Source organism: Balaenoptera borealis (genome assembly GCF_965194805.1).
Source record: "Balaenoptera borealis genome assembly, chromosome: 1".
Classification (NCBI taxonomy): Eukaryota; Metazoa; Chordata; class Mammalia; order Artiodactyla; family Balaenopteridae; genus Balaenoptera; species Balaenoptera borealis.
The window spans coordinates 51,754,983-51,776,299 of NC_138860.1; the positions used below are offsets into that span (position 1 = coordinate 51,754,983).

At 40.9% G+C, this 21,317-nt stretch overlaps 1 protein-coding gene across 11 annotated transcripts in view; it reads right to left on the reverse strand.

Moving 5' to 3' along the window:
• RALGPS2 (Ral GEF with PH domain and SH3 binding motif 2) overlaps positions 1 to 21,317 on the reverse strand; it is a 188,075-nt gene that overhangs the window by 9,411 nt on the left and 157,347 nt on the right. For 4 of the 11 annotated variants that reach the window (XM_082388448.1, XM_082388447.1, XM_082388451.1 and 1 more), the window contains one exon: positions 14,614 to 15,869. The exons of 4 other annotated variants lie outside the window; for them this stretch is intronic. In XM_082388448.1, coding sequence (XP_082244574.1) covers positions 15,816 to 15,869 — 54 coding nt within the window. In that variant the 3' untranslated portion in view covers positions 14,614 to 15,815. Of the gene's footprint in view, positions 1 to 14,613; positions 20,314 to 20,345; positions 21,195 to 21,317 lie in introns of those variants that run through there. 3 more of the 11 variants (XM_082388449.1, XM_082388452.1, XM_082388453.1) reach the window with 2 other exon arrangements.

Genomic DNA, 21,317 nt, shown 5'->3' on the forward strand with positions numbered 1-21,317 from the left:
CTGTGGAACCTGTGCGTTCCTCAGCACTAACTGAACAGAGTCGATCCTAAAACCGGGGACCCTCTCAGTGACCCCTGGGGTGACAGGACCCTCCAGCACCCCTCAACCCCCTGCCCACCCAGACCCTGCTTTCACCCCCCACTCTGGAGTCTTCACTTCTGCCCCGTTGGAGCATAAATCAAGCAGCAGGGTAGCTCGGAAATATGATGAATACCTTGGCTGGCTGCTGCTTGAAAAGACAAGCCGAGAGGAGAGGGAATCTAAAGAACCAGGCTTGGCTGGAAGTGCAGCCAGAATTTAGTGTTCCTGGAGCTGGCTGCAGCTGCTCGGACAGCTGGGAGCTGCCAGGGTCATCTTCCCTGGGGGCAGCCCCGGCGCTCCACGCTCAGAGGAGGAGAGCGCTTTGGTGTCTGTCAAGAGCATTATTCAGAAATTCTTGGATACTTCCTGAGCCCTCACTGTGAGCACTGTGTTGGGGGGGGGGCAGTGGGGTTGGGGGTGCTTTGCCTCAGCTGGGAGGGCCCTTGTCATGGCCCCAGGTTCAGATGCTGCTGTTTCCACAGGGAGCTCGCCCACAGGTGGTGTGCGATGCTTGTGTGTGTGTCTGTGCCAGCGTGTGTGTGCACGTCGGGGGCCCGTGAGGCAAGAGAGCCTGCCAAGCCCTTCTGAGGACGCAGGTCAAGGGCGCCTCCGGCCCTCAGGTGGGCAGGCTGCTCTGTGCTGGAGTTGTCCATGTCTCCCTGTCTCTGTTTCCTAGTTTCACTAGTTTAACCACCTCCCCGTGTCTCTGGTCACCTTAGGTCATTTTCAGTGGGTTGGGACCTTGTCGGAATGACTAGCAGAGCCTGTGCTGGCCTCCCCATCGGAGACTGCCGGTAGGTAAAGCCGGGGTCCTCGGTGTCACACTCCTGCCTTTTGTCTGCCAAGCCAATGGTTGTCACAGGGCCGCCTGCAGGCAGCTCCTGAGTGTCCACAGAGTCACGACTGCACATGACACGGTTCAGGCTTCAGGAGCTTCAGTCCAGAGATTCTTTTTGTTTTGCTTTGTTTTGTTCTTGAAACTTAGAAGAGATTATTCCAATGGCCACAGACAAGAGATTCTAGGCACTTGCACAGAGTGGCGGGTCCACAGGGACCCTTCTGAGAAGAGCTCTGGCAGGGATCTGGTCTCAGCTGTGACAGGCTCTGGGCACACGTGTATCAGAAGGGCTGCCTCCCTCAAGCTGTTAATCACGTTAAAATTAATCACTCCTCTCTCCAAACAACCTCAACACCTAAAAGCATTTTTTTATCAATTTTTTTTTGGGGGGGAGAAGCCCTGTGAGACCCTCCCTGAAAGAAGACAGAACATTATTGCCACCTCTCCCCTCTGTCCCCCCGCAAAGGCTCCTCCTGACCGCAGTGTCAATCCTCTGAGCTGGCTGGTAGAGCAATTTAGCTTTCCTCGGGGCAGGGGCAGATCACCAAGTCAGGCCTCCATCCAGGGGTTTTCTGTCACCAAAGCCACACTAATGCAAATCCATTTTTCATTAGGAGAAAATAAAACTCCCAAGTGACATCAACTGAAAAATGTTCTTTGAGAGCAAGTTATTCCCATTTAAAGCTAAGCACATGACAGCTGGTGACTTTTAAGGAAAGTAAAATTTGCTGGGCTGAATTACTGTCAAACCACTGGAGAATTTGTGTTTTTAATTTTCCTTTTTGGAGAAAGGCAGTGCTTTGGAGTCCAGAAGAGCAGATGAGGAATGGAAAGGTCTAGTCTTCTAATTGTGGCCTTAAAAGACCCTGGACAATCCTCAGCAAAATGATGGCCCAATATCTAGGTGCACTAATTTCCTTCACCCTTTACCTGAAGCTCATTTAAGAAGCTGGTTAGAAAACAAACCTCTCTGTCCTACCATTCATTTGGGCTCTGTACCAAAACAGTTGTATGTGTACCAAAAAATTTCCACCATTTCCCCACTTAATAGAAAATATCTGGTACGAAAGAACCCAGTAGTATTTGCTGTGGACTGAATGTATGTGTTCTCCCCAAATTCATAGTTTGAAACCCTAACTACTAATGTGATGGTAGTTGGTGGAGAAGCTTTGGGGAGATAATTAGGTTTAGATGAGGTCATGAGGGTGGGGCCCCCATGATGGGATTAGTGCCCTTTTAAGAAGGGGAAGAGACAAGAGGTCACCTCTCTCTCCACCATGTGAGCGCACAACAAGAAGCCCACTGTCTGCAAGCCAGGAAGAGAGCTCTCACTAGGAACAGAATCTGCTGGCACCTTGATGTTGGACTTCTCAGCCTCAAGAACTGTAAGAAGTAAATGACTGCTGTTTAAGCCAGCCAATCTATGGTATTTTGTTATAGCAGCTCAAGCAGATTAGGACAATATTCAAGCAAGCTATTAGGTGCTCTGTTACCGTGAACTCCAGGGGATCAGCTATCTGTACACTTGAGCTGCATCAGACATAAAAGAACCTTGTGAGACCAGTCTCTGTACAGTCAGGTTTGTTTCAGGCCAGTATAAAGTCAGTTCCTCTTTCCCTCCAGAATCTTCTAGCATTTTTAGAATCTAAAACACATTTATTTTCTGTATGAGCAACACAGAGAGCACCTCCAGAATTTGGGGACATGGTCAGAAAGTGTCAGGCATTGAAGGAAGACGCTACTAGAACTCTCACAATATAACTGAGATTAACCACCTGCAGATGCAACCCGTCCTAGGGGAGGTTTTGCATGTATTGCTGAGGATTTCATAGTTTGCTACATCAAGATTAGGTAACTCAAAGTTTATTGGAAGATTAAATTACATAAAGTAATGACAAAGTAGGTTGTAATAAGATCATGTTATTTGAAGAGAATTAAATAGGTAGATATGAATGACCCTATATTGAGCCTTCAAAAAGAGGGTTAAAGAGTAAGAATCACATTGGTGTTTACCCAGGAGTGTCAAGAGAACGGTAGAGAAGGCATTCCAGACTCTACCAGAATCTGAGACACACACCCCTCAACACCTTTTCCCTGATTTCTGCTTAACAAGCAATTTTCAGAGTTTGATGCTCTGTTAGACGCATGTACATTAAGGATTGTTAGGTCTTCTTGGAATATTGACCCCTCGATCATTATATTGCATCCTTCTTTATCCCTGACCTCTTTCTTGCTTTGAAGTCTGCTCTGATTAAAATTAATAGAGCCACTCCTTCCTTCTTTTGATTAGTGTTAGCAAGGTATATTTTTCTCCATCCATTTATTTTTAATCTACATGTGTCTTTTTATTTAAAGTGGGTTTCTTGTAGACAACATACATTTATTTCTTGTCTTTTTATCTACTGTGACAATCTCTGCCTTTTAATTAGTGCATTCAGACTATTGACATTCAAAGGGATTATTGATATGGTTGGATTAATATCTACCTTATTTGTTACTGTTTTCTCTCTGTTGCCCATGTTCTTTTCCACTCTTTTTCTCCCTTTTGTGATTTTAATTGAGCATTTTATATGATTCCATTTCCTCTCCTTTCTTAGGATTTCAGGGATATCAGTTATACTTCCTTTTTCCTTTTCTTTTTTTTTTTAGTGGTTGCCCTAGAGTGAGAATACACATTTACAACTAATACAAGTTCACTTTAAAATAACACCATACTATTTCTTGGGTAGTGTGAGTGCCTAATAATAAGGAAATAATCCTAATTCCTTCCTGTCCCTGTATCACTGCCATCACTCATTTCATGCATTATATAAGCATACATAAGCATATATATACACATACATATGTGTGTGTGTATATATACATAAGATATATATATGATACATAAGCATACATAATCAAATGCATTGTTGCTATTATTATTTTGAACAAACTGTTAGATCATTTAAGAAAATGAAAATTTTTATTTTACCTTCACTGTTCTTACTTTGATGCTCTTCCTTTCTTTACGTAGAGCTAAGTTTCTGACCTATGTCAATTTTCTTTTCTTTAAAGAGAAGAACTTTTAACTTTTTAACTAAGAACTTTTAACTTCTTTTTAACTTTTAACTTTTTTTTTAACTTTTAACTTTTTAAAGCAGGTCTGCTGGCAACAAATTCCCTCAATTTTTGTTTGTCTGAGAAAGTCTGTTTCTTTTACTTCTGAAGGATAATTTTACAAAGTGCAGAATTCTAGGTTGGTAGTTTTTTCTCTCAAAACTTTTTTTTTTTTTTTAATTTTTTATTTATTTATTTATTTTTAGCTGTGTTGGGTCTTTGTTTCTGTGCTAGGGCTTTCTCTAGTTGTGGCAAGTGGGGGCCACTCTTCACCGCGGTGCGCGGGCCTCTCAGTGTCGCGGCCTCTCTTGTTGCGGAGCACGGGCTCCAGACGCGCAGGCTCAGCAGCCGTGGCTCACGGGCCCAGCCGCTCCGCGGCATGTGGGATCCTCCCAGCCCAGGGCTCGAACCCGTGTCCCCTGCATTGGCTGGCAGACTCTCAACCACTGCGCCACCAGGGAAGCCCTCTCTCAAAACTTTTAACATTTCACTCCACTTTTCTCTTGCTTGCATGGTTTCTGTGGAGAAGTTGGCTTAATTCTTATCTTTGATCCTCTATATGTAAGGCATTTTTCTTCTCTGGTTTCTTTCAGGATTTTTTCTTTACCTTTAATTTTCTGTAACTTGAAAATGCTATGTATGCCTAGGTGTAGTTTTTTTTTTTTTTTTTTTTTTAGACATTTACCCTGGTTGGTGTACTCTGAGCTTCCTGGATCTGTGATTTGGTATCTGGAATTTGGGGGAAATTCTCAGTTATTATTGTCTCAAAGATATCTTCTGTTTCTTTTTCTCTTTGTTCTCCTTCTGGTATTCATATTACTCATAGGTTACACTTTTTGCAGTTGTCCTACAGACCTTGGATATTCTGGTCTGGGTTTTTTATTTGTATTTTTATTTATTTTTTCAGTTTTTGTTCTCTTTGCTTTTCAGTTTTGGAGATTTCTATTGAAATAGCCTCAAGCTCAGAGAGTCTCTCCTCAGCTGTGTCCAGTCTATTAATAAGCCCATCAAAGGTATTCTTCATTTCCGTTACAGTGTTTTTCATCTCTAGCATTTCTTTTTGGTTCTCTCTCAGGATTTCCATTTCTCTGCTTACATTGCCCATCTGTTCTTGCATGCTGTCTACTCTATCCATTAGCACCCTTAGCATATTAGTCACACATATACACATGATTACATCTCCTAAATCATACATACATACAAGTTTTAAATTCCTTGTCTGATGCTCAATAAATTGACTGCCTTTGTAAGCAAAGATATTTGAAAAGATGAGAAGTGCAAATAAAATGTATCTTCCTTGCAATCTAACTGTAAAAGGCATAATTAAAACAAGCTAAAATGTTCTGTTGTTTGATCTTTAGTTTCTGTCTGAATTGATTCGCCATGCCATCCTACTTTCTTTAGTGATGAGCAAGAAATTCCATTTACCATGCCTTTCCATACTCTGTCCTATGGCTTTTATTTTCATTCAACATGTCATTTACTTGTCATGAAATAAGATGCTATTTGGGGCTGATGAGAAATTGCAGTGTTTACATTTATTCCTAATTATATAGGTTAGAGGTAATTATTATAGCAAATCACCATTACGGAACTACAAACCTCTCAAGCATCCTGTAACAACAACAACAACAACAACAAAATGCTAAACTTGAAAATCACAGTAACAACTGCACCAGCCTTACCGTGAGGCCTGGAGTGACAACCCGTGAGAAGGAACATGTGCAGGAAAGAAAGGGCTTCAGCCAGGCACACAAGAGAGAGGATTTTTGTTGCAACTCTGGCTAGATGCATGTGTTTGGGCAAGATCCTTCAACCAAGATTCTATTTTCTCATTTACAACAATGCAATTAATTCCTGCCTCACGAGACTGATGTGAGGACTGCATAACATGACAGATGCCAAACGTACAGCACAGTGTCCTGGAGGATGAAATAAGTGAAGTCTTGTGTGTGATGGGCCCTTCCAGTAGTCTCAGGTCTTGACCTCTATGGATGGGGTCCAAAGCATCCCAGATTCCCATCCAGGAGCTCTGTTAGAGTTTGGCTCAAGGACATTATAGTATAAACACAAAGGCAGAGGACAAGTCTGTATGTAAAACAATAGTATAAAATAAGGAACTATGACATCACGGTTCACTGTCAGAAAGCTGCCTGTGTTCAAATTAACTTATGGGAAACTCTAGAGAGGGATCACACTTTAAGTTTGCTTGATTGCACCTTCAGCTATTTGCTAGTGTCTAACACTTCCTAGAGAGAGAAAGACAGCAAAATAGCCACTTTCCACAGCAGCAAGTCATCACATAGCATGCTCAAGGCTCAGGAGGCATTGGTTCTAGCTGACCAAGGGAGCAGATTATCACACTGGTGGCTCATCACGGCTGAGTGTTTCCTAGTGCCTGGCCTTGCGCTTTGCATTTTCCATGCATTATCTCATTCAACCTCATAATAACCCTAGGAAGGAGGCAGCGGTTCATGCTGATTTTATAGATGAGGAACCAGCCTGGGGAGGTTAAGTACGACTGACAGGAGGAGTTGAGTGAAACAGGCAGTTGAACGTGGAGGGTGCTGGGAGGTCCCACTTTTTTCTAGAAAGGGTATTGTATTGCTAGCGAGGGCCAACGTAGCCTGCCACTGAGCAACTAATCATCGTTACCAGTTAGTTGTACTGTTTACCAGAGAGCAGGGTTCCTGGGTGCATGGGACAGAAGAGCAGCCTTCCTTCAACATGCTTCAGTCCTCTCTCTCCCGTGCTCCTACGCTGGGACAGGCCCTTATTCTCTTTCCCTTCGAGTGTAACTACTCCCGGCCTGTTCTCCCAGCTTCCACCCTCGATTCCTCATGCTGGCAGTTAAAGTCCTGACCAGTGTGGCTCCAACCTACTTTTTCAACTTAATGTCCTGCCGCTCGTCAGTGTGGTCTCATCCCAGCCTCAACTATATACTTCTGAGACAGGCTGGGACCTGGGGAAAAAAAGGCCAAAACCCAACTGCCACTTCTGAGGTGCCGGAGCAAAAGCAGGGTGCTGCACGTGCACACAGCACCACCAAGGGGGCGGGCCGGCCACCTAAGCCGCCCCTGCAGCCTGAACCACCGATCCGCTCCCACCCTCACCCCACTTAAGGGACTGGCTCGACCCCCTGTCGGGGAGCAAGCAAGGGAAACTGTTGCTTGCTTTTGCTCCCTCCTGCTGTAGCATGAGTCCCAATAAAGCCTTGCCTGAATTCCTCGTCCGGCCTCTTACCAATTGCTATTGATTAAAGAGACCAAGAACCTGGGTTGGTAACACTCTAGTTCTTGCTTTCAATTCTCCTCTGGCCGTAAATCCTACCCACACATAAATCTCATCTCTTCCACCCAGTCTTCCCAACCTCTCTAGGCCCCAGCGTGGCGCTTCTCCCTCTGATTAGGCAGAACTTTTCTGGTCTACCACGTACACATGACATTTAAGCAATTCGGGATTGTTTGTGCTAACTGTCCTGTGCTTTGTATTTGAAGTGAGGTTGTAGAACTCCAGGGACCAGACTCAGCACAGTGCGTGCGAGGCCCATAGGGAGGTTCTGGCCTGGCACAGATATTGAAGAAAAAAAAAAGATTACATTTGCATGTTGACAGCACATGAATTTCTTCAGCTAGAAACTGTCCTAAGCAAGAATAACTAAAACAGGAAGCTGCTGGTTGTTCTTTCTTTGAGTCACATAATAAATCACAACATTATTTGCTGAGCTTTTGTGCTGCTAGGCTCTGGGCACCAAAATCCGCTAGTTACAGCTCTGAAAGCTAAAGTCTACCAGGTTGAGAATCAGACCAATCAGAGTTTGAATCCTGGCTCCACCCCTTGCTGGGTGACGATGTAGGCAAATTCCTTAACCTCTCTGACTTTTCCTGTTGTTATTTGGGAAGAAGTATCCCTTCCTCATAGGGTTGTTATAAGGAATACGAAGATATTGCATATAAAGTGAGTAAGATTATAACCAAGCCATTAGTGATTATGGGATGAAACAAATTGCTAAGTTTCCATGAAACACATTGGGAGCGTGGAGTGGTGTCTGTAGGGACACAGTGAGGAGACACAGGGCAGGACTAGAGTGGGCTGGACAGGATACCAGCTGCTTAGTCACCTTTGCCTAGAGTGGCTTCAGGGTCCAGGTACAGGGACTGGGTGATGGGGAGGGGGCTGTCCCCACCCAACCATCTGTCTGTTCTGACCTCAACTGCTGGGTGAGAGATTCTGCCCGTCTCACGCAGGTGATCGCTCGGTCACTCCTGAGTGACTCTCCTCAGCCCTCCTGTTCCCACCCCGACTGTGAGAGCCCCCGGTCAGAGACAGCCTCCCATTCCCCAGAATCTGGCAGAGAGCAGGCATCCAGCACATACTGGTTTTTATTGGACATTCCCAAGTACATACTTTCCAAGAATAAAAGAAGAGACTTCTTCCTAGACCAACTTGCTAACTAGCAAATGGATAATTAAGATGTTGCAAGGAAGTCACTGGCAAAGGTACCGGAAGCTGCTTTTCTTAAACTCCTCAGAGGTGCGGTGGGTTACATTTTTTGACAGCAATTACATAGCTCGGGGCAGACGGAAGAACAAGTACAAAAGAGAACTTGATTTGAGCAGGACTTTTGACTTTGTTTAGCAACTGTTTACCGGATACCATAGTAGCACGCCTTGCCCTGGTGTGGTGTGTGAGATGCCTCGTTAGCCATAAGGGAGAATGGAGATATTTGCCAGTAAAAGTCTAATTATTTTAAGACACATCAAAACAAAAGCAACGAGGGAAACAATCTGGCTCTAAGAGTTTAGGAGAATTCAGCAGCATCTCTGAAGAAGCTGGTGCTGTCGACAAAGGGAGAACAGGGCCCCGAGGGAGCAGAGGGCCTGCCAACACTGACTGACCCCGTGAGGAGGCAGCTGCTCAGCTGGCCTCCCCGTTGATTCAAGAACCAGCAGGGGCCTGCGTCCCGTTTACCCAAGTGGAGGAACAGAACGTTCCCCCTCGAGCAGAACTGCGGCTGACGGGGTTGCGTGCAGAGGCGGCTCAGGGCGCTCCAGCCGTGCGCGAGGGCACGGGCTGACCAGGGGTCCGCCGCCTGCCCCTGCGTCCAGTCTCTACACCACCTTTCTGGCCTGTGGAGGCGCACTTCCTCCCCTTTAATCAAAACAAAACAAACAAAAAAGATCCACCTAAGGAAGAAGTGTTTCTCTCCCTTATTTTGAGACTGTTAATACCTCCTGGCTGTTACTTTTAAAAATTAATATATTATGGGGGCACAAACAGAAATCTTGCAAGAAATTTCTCTATTAAAGTATTCTTTTTGCAGCTCCATCATTCCTTACCAGCGCACAGAAGTCTTAAAGGTGGCCTGCCTTTTCCCCGTCTTCCTCGTTTTTTTTTTTCCATCCCATCTTTTTTTCCCTCTCTTCCCTCCCTTCCTCCTTCCTCTATTTCCCTTGTATCTTCTTTCTTCCTGTTTTTCTTCTCTTAAAAATAAAAGAGATGATTATTATATGTAAGAAGTCCGTTAGTTGGAATCTCCCAGGGTTGGGTTAATTCAGCAGCACAAGGAAATTATTAAGGACCTAGGTTCTTTCCATCTTCCTCTCTGCTCTTTGAGACAGCTTTGCTTCCAGGCCAGCTTATTTCTCGGTCATAAAATGGGACCCTCTGTTCTAGTGGAGAAAATCGGTCAAAAGACTATGGGGAGTGGTTGGGACTATGGCGCATTGGGGCAAATGACCTTGCCAAAGGCTTTCAACAGAACCATTTTCCTGTTGCTTCAAAATATTTCGTTGTTGTTAGAGGGAGGAAAAGAGTTTCACAGATGTTCTGAAATAACTGTTCCGTGAGTAAATACATTGTTGCAAGCAGTCAAAACATTGTTATTGCTCCACTTTTGCAGAGGTCAACACTGAGCTGCAGGGAGGATGGGAGGTGGGCCAGAGATCAAATGAGGGTGAAGGCTTCCTCAGCCACTCCACAGCTGCTGGGAAACTTGCTGCTGCCCAGCCACAAGCTCGGCCTCCTCCCATCCATCCCAAGCCTCCTCAGAGTTCTGGGGCGCCGCCTTCTCCTTTCGCGCCCTCCCACCACCTGGCACATATGCTCATGCTCCCCGTGGCACGCCATCCACCACATTCACAGGGATCGAGCGGCACACTCACAGCTTAGTGTGCTGTGAGGATGGATCCTCCAGTCTCCCCTTTCTAATCCGATTTCTCATCCCCAGTGGTTCTCAAACTACCGCCTGCAGGCCAGCAGCATCAACCTCATCTGGGACCTTGTTAGAAATGAACGTTTTCAGGTCCCACTCCAGACCTGCTGAATCAGAAACTCTGTGGGGTGGGACCCAGCAATCTTAAGTCTTAACAAGCCCTCCAGGGGATTCTGATGCCTTCTGATGTTTGAAAGCCACTGTCCTAAAGCCTCTGTAATGTTCAGAGACCAACAATCTAAACATTGGTTTTTAACCCTGGCTGCACATTCATGTCACCTGAGGGGCTTACTGCCTCCCCGCCCCCATGCTTACTTATATAATTGGTCTGGTGTGTAGCCCAGGCTTTGGGATTTTTAAAAGTTCCCTGGATGATTCTGAATTGCAGCAAAGGTTGAGAACCACTGATCTAAACAAATATGAAGGGAGACAATCTTACTGTAAATGATTAAGTAGATATCCAAAAGTGAGACACATTGACAAAAAATGTAGGGGGAAAAAAGGCTAACATTAGAGGTTAAACTGTGAAACCAGAAGTATAAAGAAGAGAGATGGTTTGCGTTAGACACTGTTAGAGATAACCCAGCTCCCACGATTTAAATTAGGCTGAAAAGCTTATTACCTCCTTTGGGAACAAGTATATATTGATGGTTTCTAAACTGCTGGGGGTGTTACATGAGAAGTTCTCTTTACTGCTTCAAAACACACAGCTCACTATGAGACACTTCCATCATTTGATATGTTCCCTTCACTGTCCTTTTCCCTTCTCTGAGTTCGATAGAGGGAACTTGAGCTTGAGCTGCAACAGAGCGTCAAGTCACCATTAGACATAGGATGGGCCTCTGTGAAAGTTCCTTTAGTGCAGAAGGCCATCCTGCTGGCAGTAAGCTCAAAGAACAAAGGGCATCCATGGACGATTTTAACCAATAGGAAAACGGAATACAAGCCTCTTCTTAAAGAAGGAAAAACATGAAACCAGAAATGAGCCTTCCTTTGAGAGGGGAATTAGGTTTAATTTAGTAAAACTAAGGAATCTCATAAAATTTGTCACCCAAGTGCATGAGTTATCTTGATTTGGAATGAGACATAGAACATAATTAGCTATGTCATAGCAAGTTAGGCTAGAATCAAAGGTCTCAATTCAAATTGCATCAGACCATACTCTGGACTTTTTTGTAGGTTGTCTATCCCAAAGATCCAGGGAGATATGTGACCACGACCCAAAGTACAGTCTCTTTAATCTCTTTCAACACAGAAATTCTAATCCTGTATTTGTGTGGTTAAGATTTGTTAAAACATTACTGAGATTGCAAAAGGTCACAAAACATGGCTACTATAGAACTTAGTGGTCAGTAGAGGTTCACTGGTTGATTGATTGTACTTATTGTTAATTGCTTAAGATGTTAAGAAACTCACAGTGAATCTCCAGGTTTTCTGTCCACACCTACTGAAGAAGTTTCCTGTTTTCACATTAAAATCTCAGAATAGTTTCTGGCTATAAAAACAGCAACTTGTCTCTCTTCTGCAACAGCTTAATATAGATGCTAACAGTTTCCAAACCTAAACTGTATGAACAACTTGGCTTTGACAGGCAATAACAAAGCAAATTGAATAATCGTTACTTTTACCTGAGCCTGGGCTGTGGGCAAATCAGCCCAAATTGAATTCCAGTTTTGGAGGGTACCAGGCACTGTCCTCATATTCTGATTTAGGCAATTTGGGGTGGTGTTCAGAAGTCATTGTTTTAAACAAGCACCAGGTGGGTGCAATACTGTTCTTAATAATCAACAGTAATAAATGAGGGCTCTTTTTAGGTGGCTTTTCTTCATGTTTTTCTCTACTTGCCAGTTGGTCTGTAATGAATATACCTGGCTTACTTCTTCAGTTGGTTTACTGGTTTATAAGAAGGTGCTTCTCAGTTCACTATGACTTCACTATGCAAAGACCTCTCCCTTGTTTTACTTAAAATTTCCCCTTCACCTCTAATCCCACTGCCTGTAACTGACTCCATGAGCAGAACTGTAGGCTATGGTGTAACAGTGACAACAACCCTCTCTACACGGACAGTTCTTCCTAGTGCTGGCCCTGCTCTTGGGACTTCAGAGACATGAGCTAAGGTGAGTCTCACAGCTCTATGAGGTGGCCTTGGCATTGTGTACATTTTATAGATGAGGAACTTGAGAAAGAAGGTTAAGTCATCTGCTCAATATCATGCAGCTGGTAAGTGATCCAGTGCTGGAATTCTTAATTCTTATGCTCTGTATACATACACAATTTCCCTAATACTGCCCAGATGCTCTTTGGCATGGCCTCACCAGTTTGATGGATATAATGTGACAGCTCTTCCATGATTTTACTTTGAATTTCTCTATTAGTGAGGTTGAGCATCTTTTCATAGATTAGCCACATAGGCTTCCTTCTATAAACTGTTTATTCATATCCTTTAGCACATTTCTCTATTGAATAACTTTTCTTATTATTGTACAAAAAAATCCGTGTATATTCTTGATATGAATCCTTTGTTTTATAAACTCCAAATATTTTCTCCCAATCTATCACCTTATTTGCAGCCAATATGATAATGGAATCATACTGGACAAACCATTGGAACTAGATAAGGGATTTCAATAAGGTTGCCAGATGTTAAGTATTGACATAAAAATCAACAGCATGGGCTTCCCTGGTGGCACAGTGGTTAGGAATCTGCCTGCCAATGCAGGGAAGATCTGGTCTGGGAAGATCCCACATGCTGCAGAGCAACTAAGCCCGTGCATCACAACCACTGAGCCTGCGCTCTAGAGCCCGCAAGGCACAACTACTGAAGCCTGCACACCTAGATCCTGTGCTCCGCAACATGAGAGGCCACTGCAATGAGAAGCCCGCACACCGCAACAAAGAGTAGCCCCCGCTTGCTTCAACTAGAGAAAAGCCTGCATGCAGCAGCAAAGACCCAGTGCAGCCAAAAATAAAATAAATAAATTAAAAAAAAATCCATAGCACTGGGACTTCCCTGGTGGTGCAGTGGATAAGACTCTGCGCTCCCAATGCAAGGGGGGGGCGCGGGTTCCATCTCTGGTCAGGGAACTAGATCCCACATGCATGCCGCAACTAAGAGTTTGCATGCCACAACTAAGAAGCCTGTGTGCCGCAACCAAGGAGCTGGTGAGCCGCAACTAAGGAGCCCATGTGCTGCAACTAAGATCCCAAGCAACCAGATAAATAAATAAATATTTAAAAAAAAATCAATAGCATTCATACACACAAGTAATTCATAGCAGAAACAAAAACTAGTTTACCTAGGAATAAACTAATAAAAGATGTATGAAAACAGTAGGGAGAAAACTGTAAAACATTGACAGACACTAAAAACTCTATATAAATGGAGAGACATTTCATGTTCATAAATGAGATGAGTAAACTTTTCAAACTGTTAACTCTCAAATTAATCTATAAATTGAAAGCACTTCCAATAAAAATACCAACAGTATTTTCACTGAACTTGACACACTGATTCTAGAATTCATAGGGAGGAAGAAAGAGTCAAGAAGAGCTAAGGCAAATTTGAAGAACAATGCAATTATCTCACCAGATATCAAGACTTACACAGCTAATACAGTAATGAAGACAATATGGTACTGGCTCAGGGAAAAACAACTAATGAAACAGAAAAGGGAACCCAGAAACTTAGCATACATACATGGAGAACGGGGTACTGTGTGAGGTAAAGACAGGCTGACCTCATCAGAGAGTTGTCACTCTCTTTTGGTTCTAGTGCAGGGACAGGGAAAAATTTCAAAGGCCATCAGAAAGGTGAGAAAATAGTTGAAAATTGGGTTGTGGTTTACCCAAACACTGGGCATTCAGTCCTGTCTGGAGGTTTCCCAAGCTTCCTAAGAGGCAAGCTCATGTGGAATTCTTAGAGCAGAGCAAACACCCCAGCCGATGACTTATAGGAGACTCAACACATGTATTTCTGTACTTCTTCCAATTTAAGGCTCCCTAGGCTGGAAGACGGATTCTATTTTCAGAAATGGTGAGAAGTGAAAGTGTCATGTTTTGGAATCTATGAAATACAGTACTAGCAAAGAGGGCCTCTATGGGGACTGGTCATATTATATCACATACTTGGAGTGGGGAGATATGGTTGGAAATATTATACCGTGGACCTCTTTTCCCCAAGGCCCCATCTGTCAGCATGCCAGGGCACATCCTTGTTCTGGGATAAAGAAGCGCAACGGAAGTTTACCCAGACAGAAGCTTCCCCGTACCAACAAAATCCTTGTCAACTATTTTAGAAAGAGGAAAAAAATCAACTTAGAGCATTTATTTAAAAGTTAATGATAAAAATGTAAATATGGAAACAAAACTATCCCCACACAATCTATATTTTTAAGTAATTTATTCCAATAGAAATATTTCAGAAAACTGTACTTAAATTCATTTTAAGTTAGATTATGCAAACACACTGAAGATCTCACACTCACATTTGCATATTAAACAGAAACAAGAAGTGAGAGAGGAACCAAGCTGCACGTCACTCCAGGAGGTCATAGTGCAAATGAGTACTTCATCTTTGTACCTCAAGTTAACCGGGATGAAGGAGAATAAAAATGGCTTGTGTTTTCCTGTATATTATTATCATTGGATATTGATCCCCACAGACGCTTTTATCTCCTTTAGATTACACTGTGAACGAGTTCCCCACCCCCTCCCCACACATAACATAATTCAGTCAGCTGTAAAACAATGGATTTGTCAATTATCAAGGTATAGAAACTCTTGAGAGTCTGGTGACTTATTATCAGCTACTCTGTCAGACCTAGTAAGTCAATAATTACTGGACTATATCTGTGAATAGTTCTAATAAGTGATATCTTCATGGGAAAATTAATATTTGTTACCTCATATCTAAAGCACAGCTAAGTACGAAATTTCCTACTTGTCTATTTTTAAAAAAAGTTCAATCCCAAAACATTCTAATTATGTATTCCTTTAATCCCATCACCACTTTGCAGTCCAAATGACTAGAATCAAACTTTAAATTCTACTAACAACCCCCAAGGACGAGTTAACCCTTCATTTGGCTTTAAAGACTAAATTTACTTGCCTATTCTAGAACATACTAGCCCTTTAGAAAATGTGAAAATAGCATCTTGACTCAGTTGAACAAGAGTAGCTCCAGATCTTGCAATAATCTCGGAGAAGCAAAATGTTTCCAAGCTTTGCTTTTACTGAGAATTGGCTTATTCTCTTAACTTCTCTTTAATTTATATTTTGGAGCTGTTTCCACTTTCCTGACATAGTATTTTCAAGTAAACAATAACTGGTAGGTTAAGTGACTGCTTGTTTGGTCTGAGTCTTATTTAAGTATAAGAATGTACTGAACTAAATCTCACTTCTGGGCAAAGGGACTCTCATTTCGGGATTTCAGTAGCTTTAATAAAACCCAAACAGATCTTTCTGGCTGTACTGTGTTCTTTTAAGGATTTTCTGAAAGGACATGATTAAATCTATGCTCAAAACAACAATTTCAACAACACAAAATAAAAATAAACTCAGCTGGATGGATGCTCTTCAAAGTTGTTCTCAGGAGTGCTCATCTAAAGGCTGATTTGGTGGGTTTAATTTTAATCTTCTACCCTGGAAGGAGAGGAGCAGGGAGGGAGCTTGTGTAAAAAGACTCAAAGCCAAGGTGGAATGCAACAATTACCTAGAGCGATCTGCACACATTTTCTTAGACCTGCTGTGAGAAAGAGTAAGCTGGTGGAGAGAGGGATAGCACACACTCCTGAAATAAGAGGAGTAAGAGGGCAAATGATTATTATCATACTCGATGCCCTAAAGTTGGTCTTCAAATTGATAAGGCACTGACCAAATCTTCCCCACACTACATACTTGAGATACCAGTGTAATGAAATTGCTATCCAAAAGCTTAAAAGTTTGCATGCACAGATGTCTTTCATTGGAATCCTCTAAAAAGAAAAAAGTAATTACTTTAGACACAAGCCATTTTTAAGGAAGCAAAACCAGCAATACTTAAATCATTTTGAAAAGGTTGACTTCACACAGAAAATAATTATCATCAATGTGATTAAATAACAATGTTTGTTAGAAAAAAACAGAATACTATTCTGGCTGTAGAATTATACATTTACTATGTTTGAAAGAAATATAAAAGAAGAGAGCGAGAGAGAGAGAAAATAAAAGCAAACCCTAAAAGATCACTGAAGAAGTCAGACAAACCTCACCACTTGCTTTGTATCACCTATTCATGCAACAGCTGTACTATTGTTCCATGGGGACACAGTAAAAATTCATCTTCATTTTCAAAAAGGGATCCAATTATTTCAAAAGCCTTTGAAGCAGAGAATTTTTTAAAATTGAAGATTATCTTCTGTTAAGCAACGCTGGTACCCCTTGTTTGCAGAAAAAGATAATATGGTGGTTTAAAAACTCATTGTAAAGGAATGTGCCTCAAAAAAACAGGAAGGAAATCAATAGTGGATACGTTCTTTTAAAAAGTTAATGGATTAAATCTACTATTATTATCGATTTCTAATTAATACGATGTCCTATAGTTTTGTTTTCAGTAGTAAAGGCATATATAACTTACAGATTTAACCTTAAAAAAAAAAAAAGAAAAAAGAAAAAAGACTTCCACTCAAATCATTTGGCCAGGTAAATTCTAGTAATCCTAAGAGAGCAATAGGTCAGGCTGCTCTTGGAGGGCCCTGGTTTCAACTAATATATAAGGTGTATACACTAGAGACCGTAAACATTTTTTCCTTCTATAACAGTGCACCTTGGGCTCCTTTATAAATCTTCTAGAAGAGGAATAAAGCCACTTACAGAAACTTCGCAGCTACAAACACCCTAGTTCATGACATACAAAAAGACACAATACCAAGACAGTCCATACAGAAGGTAGTGCAATAGTCATATGGCATTTTCCACACAGGAAAACATTTGTCATTGAAGTACATGCCTGGGGAGAAAAAAATACTCAAACTCAAATTGTTTGGATCCCTTTTTGTAATGTTTACGCAAGTAATATCTACACAGCGAAGAAAATGTAATAGGAAGGTGTGTTTGATCGGTTCTTTTAATTCTTACAGTTTGGAGGTATGGTAAAAATAAAGCCTCTGAAAAAAATAAGCAGAACTCAAACAAAGAGGGGGCATGAGACCAAAAACAGTGCTCTTCAAGGTCAGCAGTTATTTTTATAGTTGTATTTTAAAAACTGTTATGTTACTTCCTCATGAAAAATAAGCTTCCATGTTCAAACAAACTGTTAAATAAGATGTGCCTCAAACTGTATTTTGGGTGGTATTATACTATTACACCAGGCTGGATAATATACCAATCATTATGTTTATCAAAAACTAGCTTAAATTTAAATTATAATGGAATTTCCAATGAGGTCTTCTTGACTTGGAGAGAAACAAATGAGCTTAATATTGGTGGAAATTTCAAGCTTTTGAGTCGCTGCTTTACAAATTTATTAAGGGCAGGCTTAACAAGAGGAGAAAAATTTCACCTTCCCACTAATATACTGCCTAAATATTTAATATATTTTGGTAACATTTATTTTTGCTTGAATTATTATTAGGTCTCATTTGGTGAATTACAGATAAAAAATTCACCTATACTATTTTAATTCACTTCCTTCACTGGTCTTTGCTTCAAATGCTAAATTCATCTTAAAAAGCAATGAGCAATCTTTTGAATGGACAAATTTGAAGACAGAAAAATAATGGTGACTTCCGCTGCACGGTTCAGTTTCAGTCGGTCAGAGGCCACAGATCTATACATGGACTTAGTCACCAAACCTCAGCACTGTTCTCACTCTGCACAAGCAGCCTCACGTTCAGCGCTGAAAATATCAAACACATCTTCCAGTGGAGCTCTCTCTTTGGCAAAACTGTGGGTTGTCAGGCTCTGACTTCCAGGTGCGTTATCTCCACAGAAACTTATCTACTTTAGCTTATTTATGACAAACAGAAAACGTAATAAAAAATCCACAGGGTTTTCATCCACAGCGTTTTTTAAAAAGCACATACACTGTTAAAAACACTTATTTCTGAAGAGAAATAAACAAGAAAATTAAAACAAAAGTCAGATGTGCAAGGTCTACAGAGTAATACTGCTATGCTGGTTATGCAGAGGGCCTCTTCTCAGCGCCCAGTGTGGGCTATGCTGGGAGATAAAATCACTAGCACAGGCCACATATTGCCCTCCTCCAGCTCATGTCACTTTCCACAGAACCAGAAGTAATGGTATTTCTAACTGTGCTATATGAGAAAGGTATTTGAACTCTTACTATCCTTTCCAAACAGAAAACTAAATTTAAAAGCTAAGCACTCAGGGAAAGCTCTTCTACTTTCCAATGGATAGATTTTTTAGCTAATTATTCTAATAAGCAATATTTTCTATTTAAGTTTCATGGATTCAAGTATGAAATACTTATGATTAAAAAAAAGCATAAAATTCTCCAAGAATACAATCTGAAAAATTTTATGTGAGGCCCAAAGTAATAGAAGTCTATTAGAAGTTACCAGTCAAAAAGCACTTCTTACTCTGGGCCACGGCCGAAATTCATGATGCCTCATGAGTTTGTAACATCCAACACACAGCCTTTGTTCAAGTGCCAGTTTTTTGTTAAAACTCTAAGGCATTTCACCTTCAAACTGTTTTTGTAACTCAACATTTATTTCAAAAGCTAAATGCATTATTGCATAAAAGAGCTCTCACAAAACTGCTTGATCAACTACTGACAAAATATGGTTTCATCGTAAGGACCTATAGTAAGTTTAGAGAAAAATGTTTGTAATAAAGGAAGGTTAAGTAGGAAGGAAAGTTTTGATACTTAAAATTCCCAGCATCTCAGTCTTTCACCTTTTTCCCTTTGAAAATTATTTTGTATGCCTTATAATAAAATACATACATGCATACATACATACGTAGACTCTCTTTTAAACGAATGTGATCCTGAATCTCATATTGAGCAAAAATAATGAAAATGAATAACAAAAAAATAACTGGCATTGTGCACATGAAACACTGTAAAAGAAACTATCCTGATAAAATATCAATACCTCACCCTTGATGATAAAAATCACCTGTGAGTGATAGAAGGGATAATCCAATTCACTTGAAAAATGTAGTTATTGTAAAATCTTCTTAGAAAAGTTTAGGTTGGGATTACAGTTCTCTACTAAGCAGATCTGTGGTCCAACAATGAATTCATACAGAAGGCCAAGCTTTAAACCCAGTTAAAAACAACCATGTTTTCTGGAGCCCACTTGAAAAAAGTGTCTGGCATATGAACACTCAGCCTTTATACCTCCTGCAGGAAATAATGTACCCCAAACAGTACTAAATTTCAGAAGTTTAGTGTTTTAAAAAATCTCCCCCCATCCAAAACAACCCCCCCCAAATCCCAAACAAACTCCAACAACTCACATTATTAATATTTCTAATTCCTACACTCTTGCCATGAAAAAGCGAGTGAGGCTGCAGACTAATGGAAGCTCAAGCAAACCTTTCCGCTAGGCTGCTGGTAGAACCCTACTAAGCTGGAGTAGCTTTACACCTCACTTCAAAACCAGCTCCTAATGTAACCCATAAGAAATATGTTTTTCTTTTTAAAGTGTATCTAAAAAAAGGCGATTCTCCCCTCCAAAATTAGTACAAAGTTAAAAGAAATGCAAATTAGCTACGATCTATTCCAAGCACAGCACCGCCAGAAGATTCACACACACTATTTGGTGTTTCATGTTGGTTTTCCTTTCATTCTTTTAAGGCAGTGGTTTCCACAGGTCAGTTCAGAGATAAGAAGCATGGTCCATGGCAGTTTGTTTTGCAACTCCAATTTGTTCTCTGGGAATATCTCACTTCATTCCCTGAAATTAGTGCTTTTTTGGTTCAGAACTCCAGAGGCTGAGATGGAACCTCTGGGCTCTTCCTGGCACAGGATTGGTTTATAGCTGGCGCTCTTTCATCAGGTCCTTGCTTTCACTTAAGATAACAGTTCACCTTGTTTTCTATCAGGCTTTTACTCAAAAGTCATCAAGTTTGTAGGAACCTAAAAAATATAAGCATTACAAACTGATAGTATTTAAAAGGTGTTTTTCAAAGTACTATTTCTTATCTTTCCTTGTCATTCTAAGTGAGCCCAAATATTAAAATCTTTCTGACCTAAATATCTTTTTAAAAAAGGAATTTGATAGAAGGTACTGTAATTGTTTATGAATAATGAATAAAATACACTAGAACATTTTTGAGAGAAAGTCACTGAGATGAGTTAATACTTTTTCCAATAAATTGAAATCCGGGTGGGAAAAAGGGCAGAGACAGTATCTTTCTTGTCTAACACAGGGGAGCTCAGGAGATGTTCGCTGAGTGAATAAATGAATGAGGAAAGAGTAAGTATGGCCCTAGTAGTGTGAGATTCCACACAAATATGCTTGTCATAATTTATTTTTTCATTATATGTATTACAATGAATTCCTACATGCAAATTTTAAAATCCAGCACAGATAATTTTATAACGAACATTACTAAGAATTTCTTTATGAAATCATCATGAAAATGAGTATAAAAGCATAAAACTCATTGCTAGATAAACTCTTACCTGAAACTTTGTGACTCTGAAAAATCTATAGTTTATATAACAGTTTGCTGCTTATAGACTGGATCAAATTTAATTTGATTTCTTTTAAGTCTGAAATTCAACAATAATTCTTAGAAATATGAATATATTTTGTTTTTAAAAATTAATGAACCCTCTAGTCAAGGACTAAAGAGGGTTTCACCATGCTAAAAAAAAATGCTCTTAACTTTTACTACCAGTTTTCCAAAGTTGTGCTGGTAGAGATATTCATGCATCAGTGGTCATTTCTCTGTCCTTTAAAAAAGCTTAACAGTTCCCACACTTTAGCAACCTTTTTCTGAAAACCTGGGATACTAAAAAAAAAAAAAAAGATTAATCTCTTACGTGTGTCAGCTTCTGAATGAAAAATTATTTGACAATATAATCATAACTGAACTATAAATACAACAGTACAAATCCAAGAGTACTTAAAGTAT